The sequence below is a fragment of the Acinonyx jubatus genome, chromosome B4 (genome assembly GCF_027475565.1).
Source record: "Acinonyx jubatus isolate Ajub_Pintada_27869175 chromosome B4, VMU_Ajub_asm_v1.0, whole genome shotgun sequence".
Classification (NCBI taxonomy): Eukaryota; Metazoa; Chordata; class Mammalia; order Carnivora; family Felidae; genus Acinonyx; species Acinonyx jubatus.
Window position 1 is genome coordinate 34,519,272 of NC_069387.1, and position 15,012 is coordinate 34,534,283.

The 15,012-nt window shown below is 45.8% G+C and overlaps 1 protein-coding gene and 1 long non-coding RNA gene across 51 annotated transcripts in view; one reads left to right on the forward strand and one right to left on the reverse strand.

Moving 5' to 3' along the window:
* The window catches only part of CACNA1C (calcium voltage-gated channel subunit alpha1 C), a 749,041-nt gene that overhangs the window by 76,171 nt on the left and 657,858 nt on the right, over positions 1-15,012 (reverse strand). For all 50 annotated transcript variants that reach the window (XM_053225582.1, XM_053225610.1, XM_053225602.1 and 47 more), the window contains 8 exons: positions 13,686-13,792; positions 11,450-11,537; positions 10,555-10,662; positions 9,645-9,697; positions 9,174-9,320; positions 7,602-7,803; positions 5,872-6,030; positions 5,143-5,253 (listed from right to left, as the gene is read on the reverse strand). In XM_053225582.1, coding sequence (XP_053081557.1) covers positions 5,143-5,253; positions 5,872-6,030; positions 7,602-7,803; positions 9,174-9,320; positions 9,645-9,697; positions 10,555-10,662; positions 11,450-11,537; positions 13,686-13,792 — 975 coding nt within the window. The remainder of the gene's footprint in view (positions 1-5,142; positions 5,254-5,871; positions 6,031-7,601; positions 7,804-9,173; positions 9,321-9,644; positions 9,698-10,554; positions 10,663-11,449; positions 11,538-13,685; positions 13,793-15,012) is intronic.
* LOC128316326 (uncharacterized) lies at positions 1,828-12,924 on the forward strand. Its single transcript, XR_008300030.1, has 5 exons — positions 1,828-1,909; positions 2,175-2,348; positions 3,244-3,398; positions 8,920-9,079; positions 12,800-12,924. It is a non-coding gene; the product is annotated as an uncharacterized LOC128316326 (long non-coding RNA).

Below are 15,012 nucleotides of genomic sequence, written 5' to 3' on the forward strand. Positions count from 1 at the left end.
GTATATTACTTCCTTCCTTCCTTGTTCCTGAATGTTACTTAATTTAACATATTGGAATCGATACACAATGGGTTCGTGTGTTTATTCACTGCTTCTTAAGTAGAAACAGGAGTACCAGGCTGGATAGGTTTTCCGGGGATAAATGAGATAATGAAATGGGGACTCTGCAAGACCAAAGAGTGAGCCAAAGTCAGGGAGGTCTATTCTTAAAAAGGCGAAGTGAGCAAGGCTATGCTTACCAACCTGCCTGTCGTCACTGTTGTGTCCCTGGAACCAAGCACACTGCTGTGTCGGTGCTCAATACAGTATTTGTTGAGTTGTTGGTGAACTTTAGCTTATTGGGAAACCTGGTCTGAAGTCTAATGGACTGGGAAAAAGAGTAGCTAGTGCCCCAGGGATCACCAGGGACACACCTTATATTCAGCCCACAGTAGCAAGACTAATTCCAGACCACACTCTTCCCACCTTCCTTAGGGTCTTCCTTAGCTCAGGAACCTGGTGGGACAGGACCCACAGGGAAGGAGGCTCAGCACTTGCAGCTAACAAGGACTGGGGAAGTCCAGGGATGAACTGGCCGAGTCAGGAGAAAATCCACACTGTGGGATCCTTGAGAAAAAGACTGCTGTCTTACCCTGTCAAGAGGGCTCCCACCATTATGAATCAATTTCTGGTAGAAAATTAACAGCTGGAGAACAAGCGGGGAGGGTGAGGTAAACCATCTGGCTTTGTGAAGCCAGAGCAGCTGGGCTGAAGAAACTAAGACAGACAGAAGACAGCAGAAGCTGGGAATATTATGGGTAAGAAGCGGTGTCTGGAGCTGTGCTGCCCAATATAGCAGCTGCCGGCCACATTTGGCTATGTAATTTTAAATTAATTATAATAAATATATTTGAAAAACCCATCCTCCGCTGTACTAGCCACATTTCAAACATGCAATAGCCACAGGAGGCTATATTACTGACAGTGCATATGGAACATTGCAGAAAGTTCTATTAGATAGAGCTGGTCCAGAGGCCTCACTTCATCCCTTAGATTTGAAATGCCTTTGGACCCTAATTTGTTCTACAACAGGAAAGTCCTGAGGCTTCAGTTGCTCTTATTCAAGAAAGCTGGGGTACCAGGAGGGTCAATGAGGGATTTTCCTTTGGTTCTTTTGACCTCTCTGGACCATTCTCAGGGTAGGAAAGAGCTGAAAGAGGAGGCCAAGGTTTTGATCACAGGATGCTGCCAGGGTCAAATGCCCTTTAGCATCCTCCCCTCGGGGAGATACTGAGTGGGCAGCAGCCAAGGGGAAGGTGATACATCTCAGCAACAGCAGATCTGCTTCTTCATCCCTCCATGACCCATGTGAAAGTTTACAGGGAGCAGAGGAGTTAGGAGCCTTTTACTGCGGGGATTCCTACCTTTCTGGGCAACTGACTTCTGTTGAGGAGGGACAAGCCTGGAGCCTCTCCTTCTCTCCCCACCTCCTCATTGTGCTTGCTGAGTCATTGTCAACAGTAAATCCCAGGCAGCCACGTGACATCATCACCCCTTCTGGTAAAACCTGTAGCTAACAGTGGAGTATCTGTGACCAGGTTTTTGCCTCTCCCTCCACGGTGATGTCAGAGCTGCCCAAATGGGCTAAAGCCTTGGAACAACCCAGGATCATTCTATCAGCCACCAGGTGGCTGGTGGCTCCCCTTTCACCTGACATTCTTACCTTGGTTAAAGTCCAATCTGAAGTTTTCAATGGGATTGTACTGAATCTATGGGTCAGTTTGAAGAGCAATGACATGTATCTTAAATTTTTTTTCTGTCTTTGCTGATGCATTTCAATTCATTATAGAACAGTGCAGTTATTTAGTTACCTTCAGAAAATTTTAACCAAGACTTTTCCATGCTGACCAACTTGGTCCTGCACAATCAGGTAGGACCCAGGTACCATTCAATGTCTCCAAGTATCTCCTACTCTAGGGAAGGGATTTCCTTTGGCTTGCTATTAGGTGTAGGATCAATACTACTATTACCTACTGCATTCTCTTCAGACATCACCACAGATCTCTGAGGTGGGGGACTGATTGCTCTAAACTGGTTTATATTCACCCATAGTTTTCGGTGTGTTTGGAATAGAGTGTCAACTTAAGGAGTGGGGCAGTTGGATTTAGGGCAGGGATTTACTTGAGTAAATTCAGTTTCCATAGTGTGGTGAGGAGAACAGAAATGAAGAACTTGGCAACATCAATCACCATGAAGACAATGAAAGAACAAAGTAAGAGTACAAAGTGATCCAGCCAACTCTCTGACCAACCAACCAATCACAGACACTGAAAGAATAGAGAAGAAAAGTCAAGCACTGAGAACTTCAGGTAACTTCTCCCTGGTTACAATTAATGCCAGTCTTCTACACCCTTGCTACCTAACTGATCTTTCACACCCAATGCTTATAAGTGCAGACTCGTTCATATCATAGATAAATAATCATTATAGTGAAATAAAAGGTGCTGAAGAGAATCTCAGTTAATGGTGAGATATGAAAGCTGTTCTGTATTTCAGGTCACTGTATACGCCACTGGTTCTTGGCTTATAACACCAGAGCTTCAAGTTGTTTCTGGTTTGATTTTATGCCAATTTTGGAGGATGCTTTTCTTGGAGTCTATTCCCTAAATGAAGAACATAGCTTAATGAGAAACTAGGACACCCTGTTCTCTTCAAGTCTCCTTCCAACTGGTCAACCTTCCTTGCATGGCCAGCCAGGTCCAGTGACCCTTACCCCTCTTATTATCAGAAGTCCCTTTTGAGGTATTCACAGAAAATATCCATTTTTCTCTCAATTTACACCACAGTTTGACCCTGGCATGTGTGAAATGCAGTTGACCCCAGGATAGCTCTCTTATTTCTTTGGGAAAAGTTTCTCTTAATTTATTCCATCTTCTCACAATAGAAAACTAGGGATTGAGACAACTAGGAGTCACTCTATGGTTTAGACCACCTCAGCTAGCTACTTCCTAGGAAATGGCTTACTCCTTGATCTGCAGGATTTAGGTAAGGGTGTCTTTCAGGCATAAGCCCCTGCAGGGATCAATTTCATTTTCTTCTTAGGGCAGTTTGCTTAATACATCTCCTGTACTTATGAGGTATAATTCAGAAAGTCCAATGCAGGGTTCTGCAGACTGCATCAGACACCATCAGAGACACATCTGAGTCAACTGTGGAATGACTCAAGGCTTTGAAATATTTAAACCATATGTCTCATGAAACTAGGTGAAAACGATGCCAGTTTCTCTACTAGAGGCTGTCATCTGAGACTGAAGCTCAACTTGGCAATGATCCTGTATTCCCAGCCTCACTGGTCACGTTGCTGTGGGCTGTGAACCTGTCAGTACTGCTGAGCCACATGACTTGGAATAGGACCACAGGTAAGCAGAGGTACTGTGGGCCCCATGGAAGGTGGCCAGGGACATTTAGTGGTCTTTTCTAGGCCAGGACAATATGTATGCCCCTGAATAAGATTGGGTTTGGAAGGGAAAGTGAAAAGAGTATATTTTCTGCCCTGGAGGAGGTAGGAAAACACCATTATTTTCACCAAATGACATTTATTAAGAGTCTTATCCTCTGAAAATTAGCCAAGATTCACAGGCATTCTTTGAGAGAAGGAATAAGTATTATAAGAATATTGTCTGTCTTATCTTTGAAGTCTCTCAAAGGTTGTTTCCCTCTTTCTGAAAAGTACCCAGCAGAACACCTGACATGGAAGATGCTTGCTAACAGCTTGGCACAGTGGAAATGACATCGACTATAAAGTCAGAGGCACCAGATTCTATTCCCAGTTCTGCCACTTAATAATGGTGTAATTAATATTACACTTAATTGCTCTGAGCTTCATTTCCCTCTTTCCTAAAATGAGGATGCTAATACCTTTCTTATGAGGGTGTTTTGAAGATTATATGCAATGAGATATGTGTAGCACATGGCAGGTTATTCAGAAATGTTAGTTGAATTTTAATTCAAAGAAGATGACATCATGGTAAATGAATACAGATCCAATAGCCAAGGAGCACCCCCTCTGTCCCAATTAATCCCAGGACAAGTAAAAATTTGAATAAAAATGGAATATATGGTCAAGGACTCTTCCTTTTTGTCTCTTTTTGATGTGTTGTATCTGTAAAAACTAGTAAAGGATGGGGAGAGAAGGCTCAAAAAGCTGGAGAGGTTTCCTCAAGTCTGGAGCCATATGATTCTCTTAAAACCAACTCTTTCCTTCTTACTGCTCTCCAAAAGGGGTTGTGGTAGCCAGAGAAGCCACTGAGTTGCTGCTATACCCTCCCTCAGGAGTAGCTGCCCATGTTGTGAATCCCAAGCCAGGGTATGCCAGTGATTCTGACCTGTCTTCAGGGGTGGAAGATGGTGGGTGATATTCAAGTCAGTTTACTCCTCCATTATCCAGGAGAAGGGAGTGGGGCTGGTTAGGGGGGCACAGAGAATCCAAGATGACAGGCAATCCAACCTTCCCTACCCTGCCTCATTCAGCCAATAGTTCTAATCTTTCTTCCAGGCTTTGTTTCTAGAAGTTGCTTATAATGTCTGCTTATAAGACATTTGCCCTTTTTGTACTGGAAAGTGCAAGGGAACAATGATGTAGCCTCTGAGGAGGGGAACAGGAGGTCCCCATAGGCTGGAATGCTGAGCCCTGAGCAAATGAAGCCCTGGCTGAGCTTGAGGGTGGTCTGTGCAGCTGATGAAGTGAGAGAAGAGTAGAACAGCAGCCTGAGTGAATCTGGGGGGCTGGTTGTGAAGAGGTTTGGTTTGCCAGTTGGTGGGAATAGCTTCTTCTAGATTATGTGTTGGGGGGTGAGGGTGGAGACAGGGTAGGAAAGGGGAGAAGAAGGACCATCATCTGCCTCCTTGGAAGAAGAGGCTTGGCTCAAGGAGGAATCTGTTTCCTGTATATCCCAGCCATGGACTAGAGACTCTATCTCAAGGGGTTGTCCTGGTCCAACTCCTGGTAGATTTAGGAGGTATAACATTTGTCTTCCAAGAACATGGGGTCTTTCACTGATTAGTTTTGCCCCACTCTCCTTCTTTCAATACTGGCACTCCTTCCTCCCCTTCTTCTCCATCTCTCTGGTACCTGCAGATCAGACACCTTTTTCAGAGGCCTACCTTGGGTTTGAAGGCAATGAGCTTCAGAATCATCTCCACAGTGAAGAGGCCAGTGAAGAGCATGTTGAGGATGTTCATGGCGATTTTGAATAGGCAGCTCTGGCCATAGTGCTGAGGGGAGGGGAAAGATTGTGAAAATGAGGCGGGAACATCCCTACTCCTCACCACCCTCCTCTCAACAGAGATCTTCTTTGAACTAAAACCTGGAAGGCCATTCACATCTCCATGGGCAGTAAGATGGACTCAGGAAAACCTGCAAATTCTTCCCTTCTCTGCTAGCTCTGAAAATGCAGGTTGGCAGAATTCTGTGTTCCTGCTTTGATTGGTTATGACAACTTTATGGAGACTTCTGGCTCTCAGGAGAGCTTAAGCACAAGTTGACTTCTCTGAAGACAGGTGGATATAGAACCAACCTCTACACCCATGCCTCACTGACAATAATGAGCTCTTCAAGCTCCCCCTCTCTTCTCCATTTCCTTCACTCTAAATGTTTTCTTAACCCAGGCTCCTATGGATTCTTTCATAAGATGCCAGAGAGGAGCTCATCCTTGAAAGGGACACTTATCTTTCTCTTTCTGGGAAAAGAAGACAGTTCTGCTCTTTCTGCTTCCTTGGTCAATATGAAGGTGACACACTAGAGACAGCCAGGCAGGTCTTCTACACTTCATATCTTCCCCTAGCATTTTCCCTCCTGCAGGCATCACGTATCCAGGGCCCCCCTGCACTGACCTGCATTGCCAAGCAGATGGTGTTGAGTAGGATGAGGACGAACATCAGGTATTCAAAGTAGGTGGAGTTGACCACGTACCACACTTTGTACTGGTGCTGGTTTTTGGGGATGTACCTCCGCAAGGGCCGGGCCTTGAGGGCATATTCCACACACTGTCGCTGGGAGGGAGGCAGCGGGAGGGTTGGGGTGGGAATGGAGAGAGGGGGTTAGTAACCTGGATGATGTGTGTGGGGATGGCAGAGGAGGGTGGGATGTGGATGAAACTATACACCTTGGGAGTCAGAGAAATAATCTACTGCTCTACTCATTTATAGGTTTGAGAGACTATTTGGACTTAAAAAAAAATTTTCTGTAACTCCCTAAATGAAGGAAAGAATTGCCTCTAGTCAATCTCCTTACCAAGATTTAGTCATGGAGTTTGTGTCTCATTTTCTCAACTTGGTAATGTCTGGTATGCTGCCAACACTTAGTTGGCATTTGATAAATACTGAATGACAGTTCCTCTTCCCATTGGTTATTTCCTATACCACAGATGCTCCTTGGGGCACTTCCCTCCTCAACTTTTCCTCCTATCCTAAGTCAATCTTCCTTATTTACCCATGTACACAAGATCTGAAGATAGTTCATGGATAGGGGAGGAGATCTTAGGCTGACGACATTCCTGAGACTCCAGAACAGATCTAGTTCATTTCTCTGCACTGTGCCCAGATTCCTATGTCAGGAACTGGCGAGTCATTCCAGCCTCTTCCCTTACTCTCAGCCTCCACACCCAATCTCTAAGCCTGACCAATTTTATTTCCTCTTATTTTCTCCACCTCCACTATCATTAACCTGATAGTAGATGAGGGTCGAATCATCTCTCATCTATATTTTCTAATTGGTCTCCTTGTTTCCTGTCTTTCTTCCAATCCAAAGGTCATAGAACAGCCAGAATGATGAGTCTAAACTCAAGATGTTGACATCAAAGTCCATGAGAGGTCCAGCTGGTCTAACTGGTGTAGAGCTGAGTGTCTTGTGCTATGTGCTTTCCCATATGAGACCTTAAGTTACTCACACACAGGGATATAACTCCTCCTTACTCTCCCCATTGAGGAGTCTAGCTGGGGAACTGACCTCAGTGACAACATGTTGCAGCCCACTGTAACAGCTTCATTCTTCACTGATGGAGTTGCCAACTTTCTCAGAGGCCACAGAATACCTTACTGTCCTGGCATTATCACATTATTCCTACTGAAGCCTCTTTCTTGCCCCCACCTCATGCACAGGCCTCTGTGTTTTACTTAAACCATTTAAGGGTTTTCTAAGGCCCTTCTCTTCCTCACCCCTGAAATCCTCACTGCCTCATTCCTCTAGTTTCTTTCTTCATTATCAGTGTGCTAACCCACGTGGGCACTTATTAACTTGTTAACTTCTAAGAGATAGGGTGTGAGGTTTTTTCTCACAGCATCTATCATGGAGTCTCCTTAAGTAGGTGCTTAACAAATATTTGTTGGCTGAATGCCAGATTCAGGATTTGCAGAGATTTGCATTTCTTTTGTCCAGGGCCTTCCAGAAGACTGACAGCCCTATTCCCTTGTTGAGGAGCAGACAGATGATCTTAGCATCTGCATAGATCTATCTTCTGACCTCAGCCTCTCTTCTGGGTTGGCCACAGGCTGCCAACTGCTGTTATTCCTCGCATTCTCCCCACCCGGCCCTGCCACCTATTCCTCTCTTCCTAGAAAGCTACCTGGTTCTTGTCCAGTTCACAGTTCTTGTATTCCTGCTCCCCCTGCTCCTGGAAGGTGACGATGACAAAACCCACGAAGATGTTCATCATGAAGAAGGCAATGATGATGATGTAGATGATGAAAAAGATGGAGATCTCCACACGGTAGTTGTAGATGGGGCCCTTGTCTTCTGTGTGGGAGTCGATGGAGCGGTACAGCAGCCTGCAGGAGGAGACAGGCCCCACAGAGGGAACCGGAGAAGCAGTGTCACTTCTGTGGAATGACAGCACCACTACTCCTAGGTATCCTCCGGATCAAGGAAACAGCTGGAAACAGCTATAGGCTGGGAGTCAGAAGATCTGGGTTCAAGTTCCAGCTCTGCCACTTACTGGGGTGGGACCATGGACAAATAAATCTCTTTGAGCCTCAGATTCTTCATTTGTGAAATGGAGAGACAATAATTCCTGACTTTCCTACCTGGCAAGATAGTTGATATAGTGTATACGAGGGTGTTTTGAAACTGTCAAGAATTTGTAAAATGAGTCATGGACATTGATTTCAAATACTGGAAACATTAGTAAATATTGAAACAGCTTTGCAAACTGGCATAGGCTCAGAGGATGTTACAGTGAGCATAAAATAAATCTATCTGAGAGCAAATATCCATTTAGATAAAAATATTAGATAAAAATGACCCAAGCTTATTCAGATCACCAACAATGGTTTGGGTTTATACTTAGGTAGTTTATATATGTATGCCATTATATGTGTATGTTTCTCTTCATGGACAGGGATTAACTCCTCTCTTTCTTTTGTTACTCTGCACAGTACTTGGTTATTCTCTAGGTATCATCTATATTTTACCATATAATAATGGGACTCTTATCTAAGATCCATGTGTGGTTACTGACTTAGGAATATTTAGAATTTTCTTTCTTTTAGATGATAATTTCCCTGGAGTGCACTGGGTGGGGCGTACGGGGAAGCAGGTGTCTATACAAAGATATATGGAACACCTGATGCACAAGCTGCCTGGTAGAGGTGATAACAGTGTAAAGGGCCAACCAGGCTGGTCTAGGCATGATCTCTGCAGAGGAATTTGGACTCAGGCTTCCATCCTTTTCTTACTTTTCACCATAATTATAGACAAGGCTTTTTCCAAGGAGACTGAGGTAGAGTCTAAAACAGATATCTTTGCCATCTCTACCCACATTGAGTGCATGTTGGGATCAGTAATTTTGAATCCTGTCTAAGGGCTATCTAAGGGCTCATACCTAGAGAAACTCACCCCGTTCCTATGTGCCATGAGAGTAATGATAAAGACCCCTATCATTGCAGCTCACTCTGAAGTAGGGAAGGAGAGCTAAAAGAAGATCATTTTTGGTTGGAATTTCCGAAAATTTGACATCTTCCAGAAAAAGAATAGTCTATGTTTCAGCAGTGACCATGGTATGCAGATTGTCTAGGAACAAACCCTCATTGTTTGGGGAGGACACAGGTAAGCACGACCTGAGTGTGGGACAATAATAAAACTTGGGGGAATAGCTTGGGCTCTAATATCAGGGTGGACAGGCTGTGATTTGCATACTCACTCTGGCCACCCCTCAAAGGTGGAGACGGTAAAGAGGGCCATCATGGCTGCCAGAACATTGTCAAAGTCAAACTTGCTGTTTTCCCAGCTGCGAGGCTGGATGATGGGGTGGTCAACTTCCCCATCCTTGTATGTGATGTAGTTACCCCTGAGAAAGAAGGAAGAGTTAATTCTTGTGTTTCTCACCTTCCTTCACACCTGACCCACCAATGACTCCTGGCTTGCTGGGTGGGATGAGACTGGCTAGGCTTAAACCCCACAGTGTGAGCCGTTGTGAAGAACTTCAGTGGGTAGACCTTTCAAGAATAGATAATCTTACATTTCATGTCAACAGTATCACATTACCCAAAGGTAGAAGTCCACCTGTCAGTGCTATCTGAGAAAGAATGGACTGTCCTTCCTCTCAGGCCAAGTCACTAACCTCCCAGAATTAACTATCCTTTGTGCTGGCTGCCCTCCAGCTTGTACTCACTTGCATTCCGCCTCGGTCTGCTTGGAACTATCTGAACAGGTGTAGAGCTTTCCCTGGAAGGCAAAAGAACAAAGTGATTGGAGATGTTCATTAATCAATGAATCAGTCAAGAAATGATTAGTGATCATGTATATAGCCCAGCACTGTGCTAGGAACTTGGGGCAAAAAGGACAAGGTGAGCAGAATCTAACCGGGAAGCCATGACTCACATATACCAAGCAGTCAGTGAATAAAGATGCTCAGTGCTGGATGTACCATTGAAATTTTTAAAAAAGGGGGGAACTCCACTCCACAAGAGCTGGACTCTTTTGGCTGGCCTAAAGAAGGTGGAAGTGGAACAGGTCTCAGAGGGACAAATTAAATGGCCGGAAATCAGGTGAATTGATATAGTCAGTGGGAGAGGGCAGGGGGAAGAATGCTTCAGAAATAAAAGGATTAAGGCAGAAAGAGCAGAAACCAAGGAAGGCAGCCTCACTGTAGCAGGGGGGGGGGGGGGGGGGAGGGGCTTGTCAGGAGGCAGTGAGAGAGAACCTGGATGGATGCAGTGTTCTGAAAGCTGGCTGGAGAAGGGTGGATTTGATGCTGTCAATAATGGGGGACCACTGCAGAGGTTTGAGCAGGTGACTGGCATGAGGCTTCAGAGGATAAAAGTCCCTCTCCCTTTCTTGCTAGAAGGAAGGGAAGGGATCAGAAAGGCAGGCTGCGCTGCAAGACCAAGGGGGTCCTTGGCTTGGTGGAGAGTCCTCCTTTCCAGTGGGGGAAGCTGAGGGGAGGGTGTTTGGAGGTTCCACTCATCCTAAGTCTGACCCAGGCCGCTGTCCTCTTTTGAGTGTATCTGCCAGCAATCTTTCTCAGGCATGCTGACAGGAGGGGAAGGAAGCAGGAGCACAGATCAGAGCCAAGCTATTACCTTGAAAAGCTGGACCCCGATGCAGGCGAACATGAACTGGAGCAGCGTGGTGACAATCACGATATTCCCTATGGTCCGGATGGCAACAAACACGCACTGGACCACGTGCTGTGGTGGGAAGGGAAGGCAGGGGACAGGTTTCAGGAAGTGCCTACAGCCTGAGCTTCTGTTAGCCAAGGCACGAACCTCTCTGAGGGAGGCTCATGGACAGCCCCTTTGTCACCAGAGTGAAAATATGACTCAAAGAGGCAAAGCACCTTCCCAGGTTCACATGGTGATGGGATCCAATGGAACTCAAAGTCCTTTGTTGGGCTTTAGGTGACTATAGGGACAAAAGCCCTGCTAGTTTCCCATTTTATAGGTGGAGGAATATGGGGGCCTCATCTTCATGTGGGGGCCCTGGGTTTGTGTGTGTGTCTCTTTTATGCACGAGTTTTGCTTAGAAGTTCTGATTTTGTTTTTTTTTAAGTTTATTTTATTTATTTTAAGAGAGAGAGAGAGTGCAGGGGAGGGGCAAAGAGGGAGAAAGAGAGAATCCCAAGCAGGCTCCATGTAGCTGGGCACAGAGCCTGATGAGGGGTTTGAATTCGTGAACCATGAGATCATGCCCTGAGCTGAAACCAAGAGTCAGACACTTGACTGACTGAGCCACCCAGGAGCCCCTAGAAGTTCTGATTTTGAACAGCTGCCTATCCTTGTTCTCTTTAGCCTGAAGTGGGACTAGAAGTACAGGCTGGAGATTCCAGGCTCTAACACAGCAGCCATTTGCTCCGGCCATTTCTCCTCTGTCCAGCCCTCCACCTCCACCCCCCTGCCTCACTTATATCCCCCCAGTCCACAGCTGGGTTGATGCTTGCTCTGCTGATGGCTCCTCACCTAGGCCCACCCTTCTCACCTTTAGCCCCTTGGCCCTGTTGATGGCCCTCAGGGGCCTGAGGACTCGCAGAACTCGCAAGATCTTCACCACATTAATTGCACTGGACCTGGGAGAGAGAAACAGGGCAGGGGAGTAAGCTCCTGTTGTGGTGGAGCAGGAAATAATATGAGGGGGTGTCCTGACAGGCTGACCCCAGGCAAACTTGAGAAAGTGTAAAGTCTGTTTTGAGGACTTTCTTATCCTGGGACAATTCTCTACTCCCATCTACCATCCTAGAAGAGCCTGAAACTTGCCAGTGACCCTGGGACTTCCTGTTGGTGTGTAAATAATATGAAAAGCAATTTACCAGAAGTCATTAGCAATATAATGTGTTACTCAGGGGAGCTTTAGTAAAGAAAAGAGAACCCCAGCTCTGTCACTTAACAGCCAATTCACAGAGGATAAATTCCCTAACTTTTTCATCTGTAAAGTGGACCTCATAAGTTGTTGCAGGGATTAAATGAGGAAACAGTATCTGCATCATTTGCAGTGTGCTTGGTGCATATTATGAACCGAATAAATGGTAGCTTTTATTATTATGTCTGATGAAGACATCACCGATCTCGAAGAAATGTTATACAGATGGTGGAGCTTCAGGCCTTGTTGGCTGGAGGTGATGGAGGAGCTATTCTGGTGTTCTCCAGGCAGTTGCCCATTACAGGTGTATATAAAACCACCCGTTCATAACACACTCAGGACTTGAAGGAATGGATTCTACACAGCAGGTTCCACATGCCTGGATGCTAGGGCTTGGCCAGGATTTCTGGGAGCCTCGGCTTTTGCTGTTCCCTAGTGGAAATGAGGCACTAGGGAACAGCCCCTCGGCAGGAAGCCTGCATGGTTTCTGGAGTTATTCATCCATCCAGGTGGTCTCTATCTCAACCCTCACACATTACCCATTTGCTTGAGATATCCTCACAGTCTTTCAGAGAGCCTTGTACACACTTTGGGACCTAAAAAATGTATGACACATCAGCATGAGGTTAGGATAATGTGCTCAGGAGGGAGCTGGTAGATCTGATTTCTCTGGTTCATGGTTCTTTTATCTGAAAGGATTCAAAGGGCATTCCTAGTTATCCAAGTATCTCAGGGAGGGAGTCTGTTTGTACTGAATGGCAATGGAAGGGATTTTAAGGTTAGGTGCAGAAAGCACAGACTAAAGGGGGGGGTGGTTCTTGGTTCAAGGTTAAATAGTAGTTTAGTGGTAGTGCTGGGATTAGAATCTAGACCTGTAGGCTCCCAGCAGACAGCTAAGATGATCACAGAGATGATAACAGATGATCACAGAGAGTGTCTCACTCCTGTTCCTCCCATGTCTGCTCTTTCTAGGCTTACCATGAAAACACCCTTGGGAAAGGACACCCAGGACCCCTTTCCTCTGCCATTGGTATGACCTTGGGCACATCTCATGCCCCGAACCTCAGTCTTCCTATCTATAAAATGGTGGTAACAGTCCCTGCCCTGCCTGCAGCTTTTTTTGTGAGGACAGTAGAAGATTGTGCATGTGAAAGGGCTTTTAAGTTGAAGGCGGAGTTAATGTTATCAGCAGATAGAACTTGGGAGAAATTAGTAATTGGATCCTTTTAAACCTGAGCAAATTGGCAACCTTGGTTGTATGGTGGAGTCACCCAGAGAACTTTTAAAATTCCTAAAGCCCGAGCCTGTAGCCCAGACCAATTAGATAAAAATTTGGGGAGAGGGGTCTAGGCAAATGTCTTTCCTGAAACTACTCAGTCTATTCCACTATGCAGCCAAGACTGAGAATCTGTAATTCCTCTCTTTCTCTGTCCCCCACTCCCCTCTTCTCATCAGGTGCTTTGACTGGAGAGAGAAAGGGAGGGAAGATGGACTGGAATATCAGGGCTGGTTATGGCAATGGAGGGCCCTTGGAGCTGAGAGTAGCCAAGGGCACTGGGCAGGTAGTAGAGGAGATATGAAGGCCCTGGAGGCATTCCTCTCATTATAACTGGGCCTGGTCCTGCCTGTCATGCCAAGATCCATATATTTTAAACATATTCTGGCTGGATGGACATACCCCCCAAGTGTCACACCATTGAGGATGTGACAAAAAGCCATCATGTTGTACAATTCAGGGGTCCCTCCCTGTTCCTGTCATAGACTGGTGGCCATGCAAGACTTCAGAGTCTTGATTGTTCTCTCTGACACCCATTTCTAGTTGTGTGGCCCCATCATTGGCTGAGGGAGTCCTACTCACTGGATGCCAAAGGAGATGAGGGACACGCTGACCACCAGCAGGTCCAAGATGTTGAAGTAGTTCCGGCAGAAAGAGCCCTTGTGTAGGAAAGCCCCATAAGCAGTCATCTGCAGGGAGGCAAAGAGAAACATGAGCATGAGTGGTCCCTGCCCAAGCTCCAGAGACCCCCTCATGCCTCCCTCTCCTCCCACAGCATCCTTTGGGTAGGGCAAGCTGAAGAGCAGTGAGAGGACTGGGGGCAGGCAGGACTGCAGAAAGAGAGGCAGGGCCAAGGACAATATTCTGCAATCATGTATATAACCACAAAAGAATTCCAGGCTCAGGATGGTTAAGTGGCTCCTTCCACTTACTAGACCACACCAGACTCCATATTTGAAGCCTTTTCAGATTGGGCCCTGCCATCTATCTCTCACCTTCCACTGTTCCTCATCACAGGTCCCTGATCCTGGCCCTGAGGAGCCCTTTGCTGACACTGCCCAGACCAGGTTTCCCTTTGTATGCAAACTTCCCAACCTCCTCTCCCAACCCCCAGAGCCAGATTCAGATACTAGGCATCTGGGGAAAGGTGGGACACACCTAGTATGGTGACCAACTGTCCTGGTTTTCCCAGGATTCCTGTTTTGGTACTGAAAGTCCTGTGTACCACCCAGGCAACTCTTCAGTCTTGGGCAAACCCAAGTCTTGGGCATCCTAGTGCCCAGTGAGAAGTTCTACCAATACATTTGGCAATTAGCATCCCTCCATTTCCTAACCTTAATTAGTGTTTATGATCTATGCCAAATATTCTAAACTCAATTCTATTATCTTCCTTTTAGACTGATGTTCTTTAAGGTCCAAGCTATGTGAACACACAGAGGGACAATGTGGGACCATGGTTAAAAGCATAGGCTCTGGAGCCAGGCTGCCTGAGTTTGAATCCCAGCTCTGTCATATTTTGTTTGTATGGCCTGGAACAAGTTACTTAGCTTCTATGTCCCTGTTTCCTCATCTGAGAAATGAGGGTAATGATAATGTCTACCCTCTAGGGTTATTGGCATCAAATGAGTTATTACAGGTAAAACACTTACTATCATCAGAGAAAACTAAACTTGAGGCCAGATAGATTGGATTTGAATTCTGGATTCTTCCTATATAAGGATGTTCAGTTTCCCCAACTACAAAGTGGGCATACTATTCCCTGTCTTTATGAGGCACACATAGAAAGGCAACATGGAGGTCCTTTGAAGACTAAAACGGGAGCACATGGGATGGTGATTATTGTTACAGGACTTGGCTATTATTATCTCTCTCTGAGCTCAGTATAAAGTCACTGTAGATGCTCAACAAA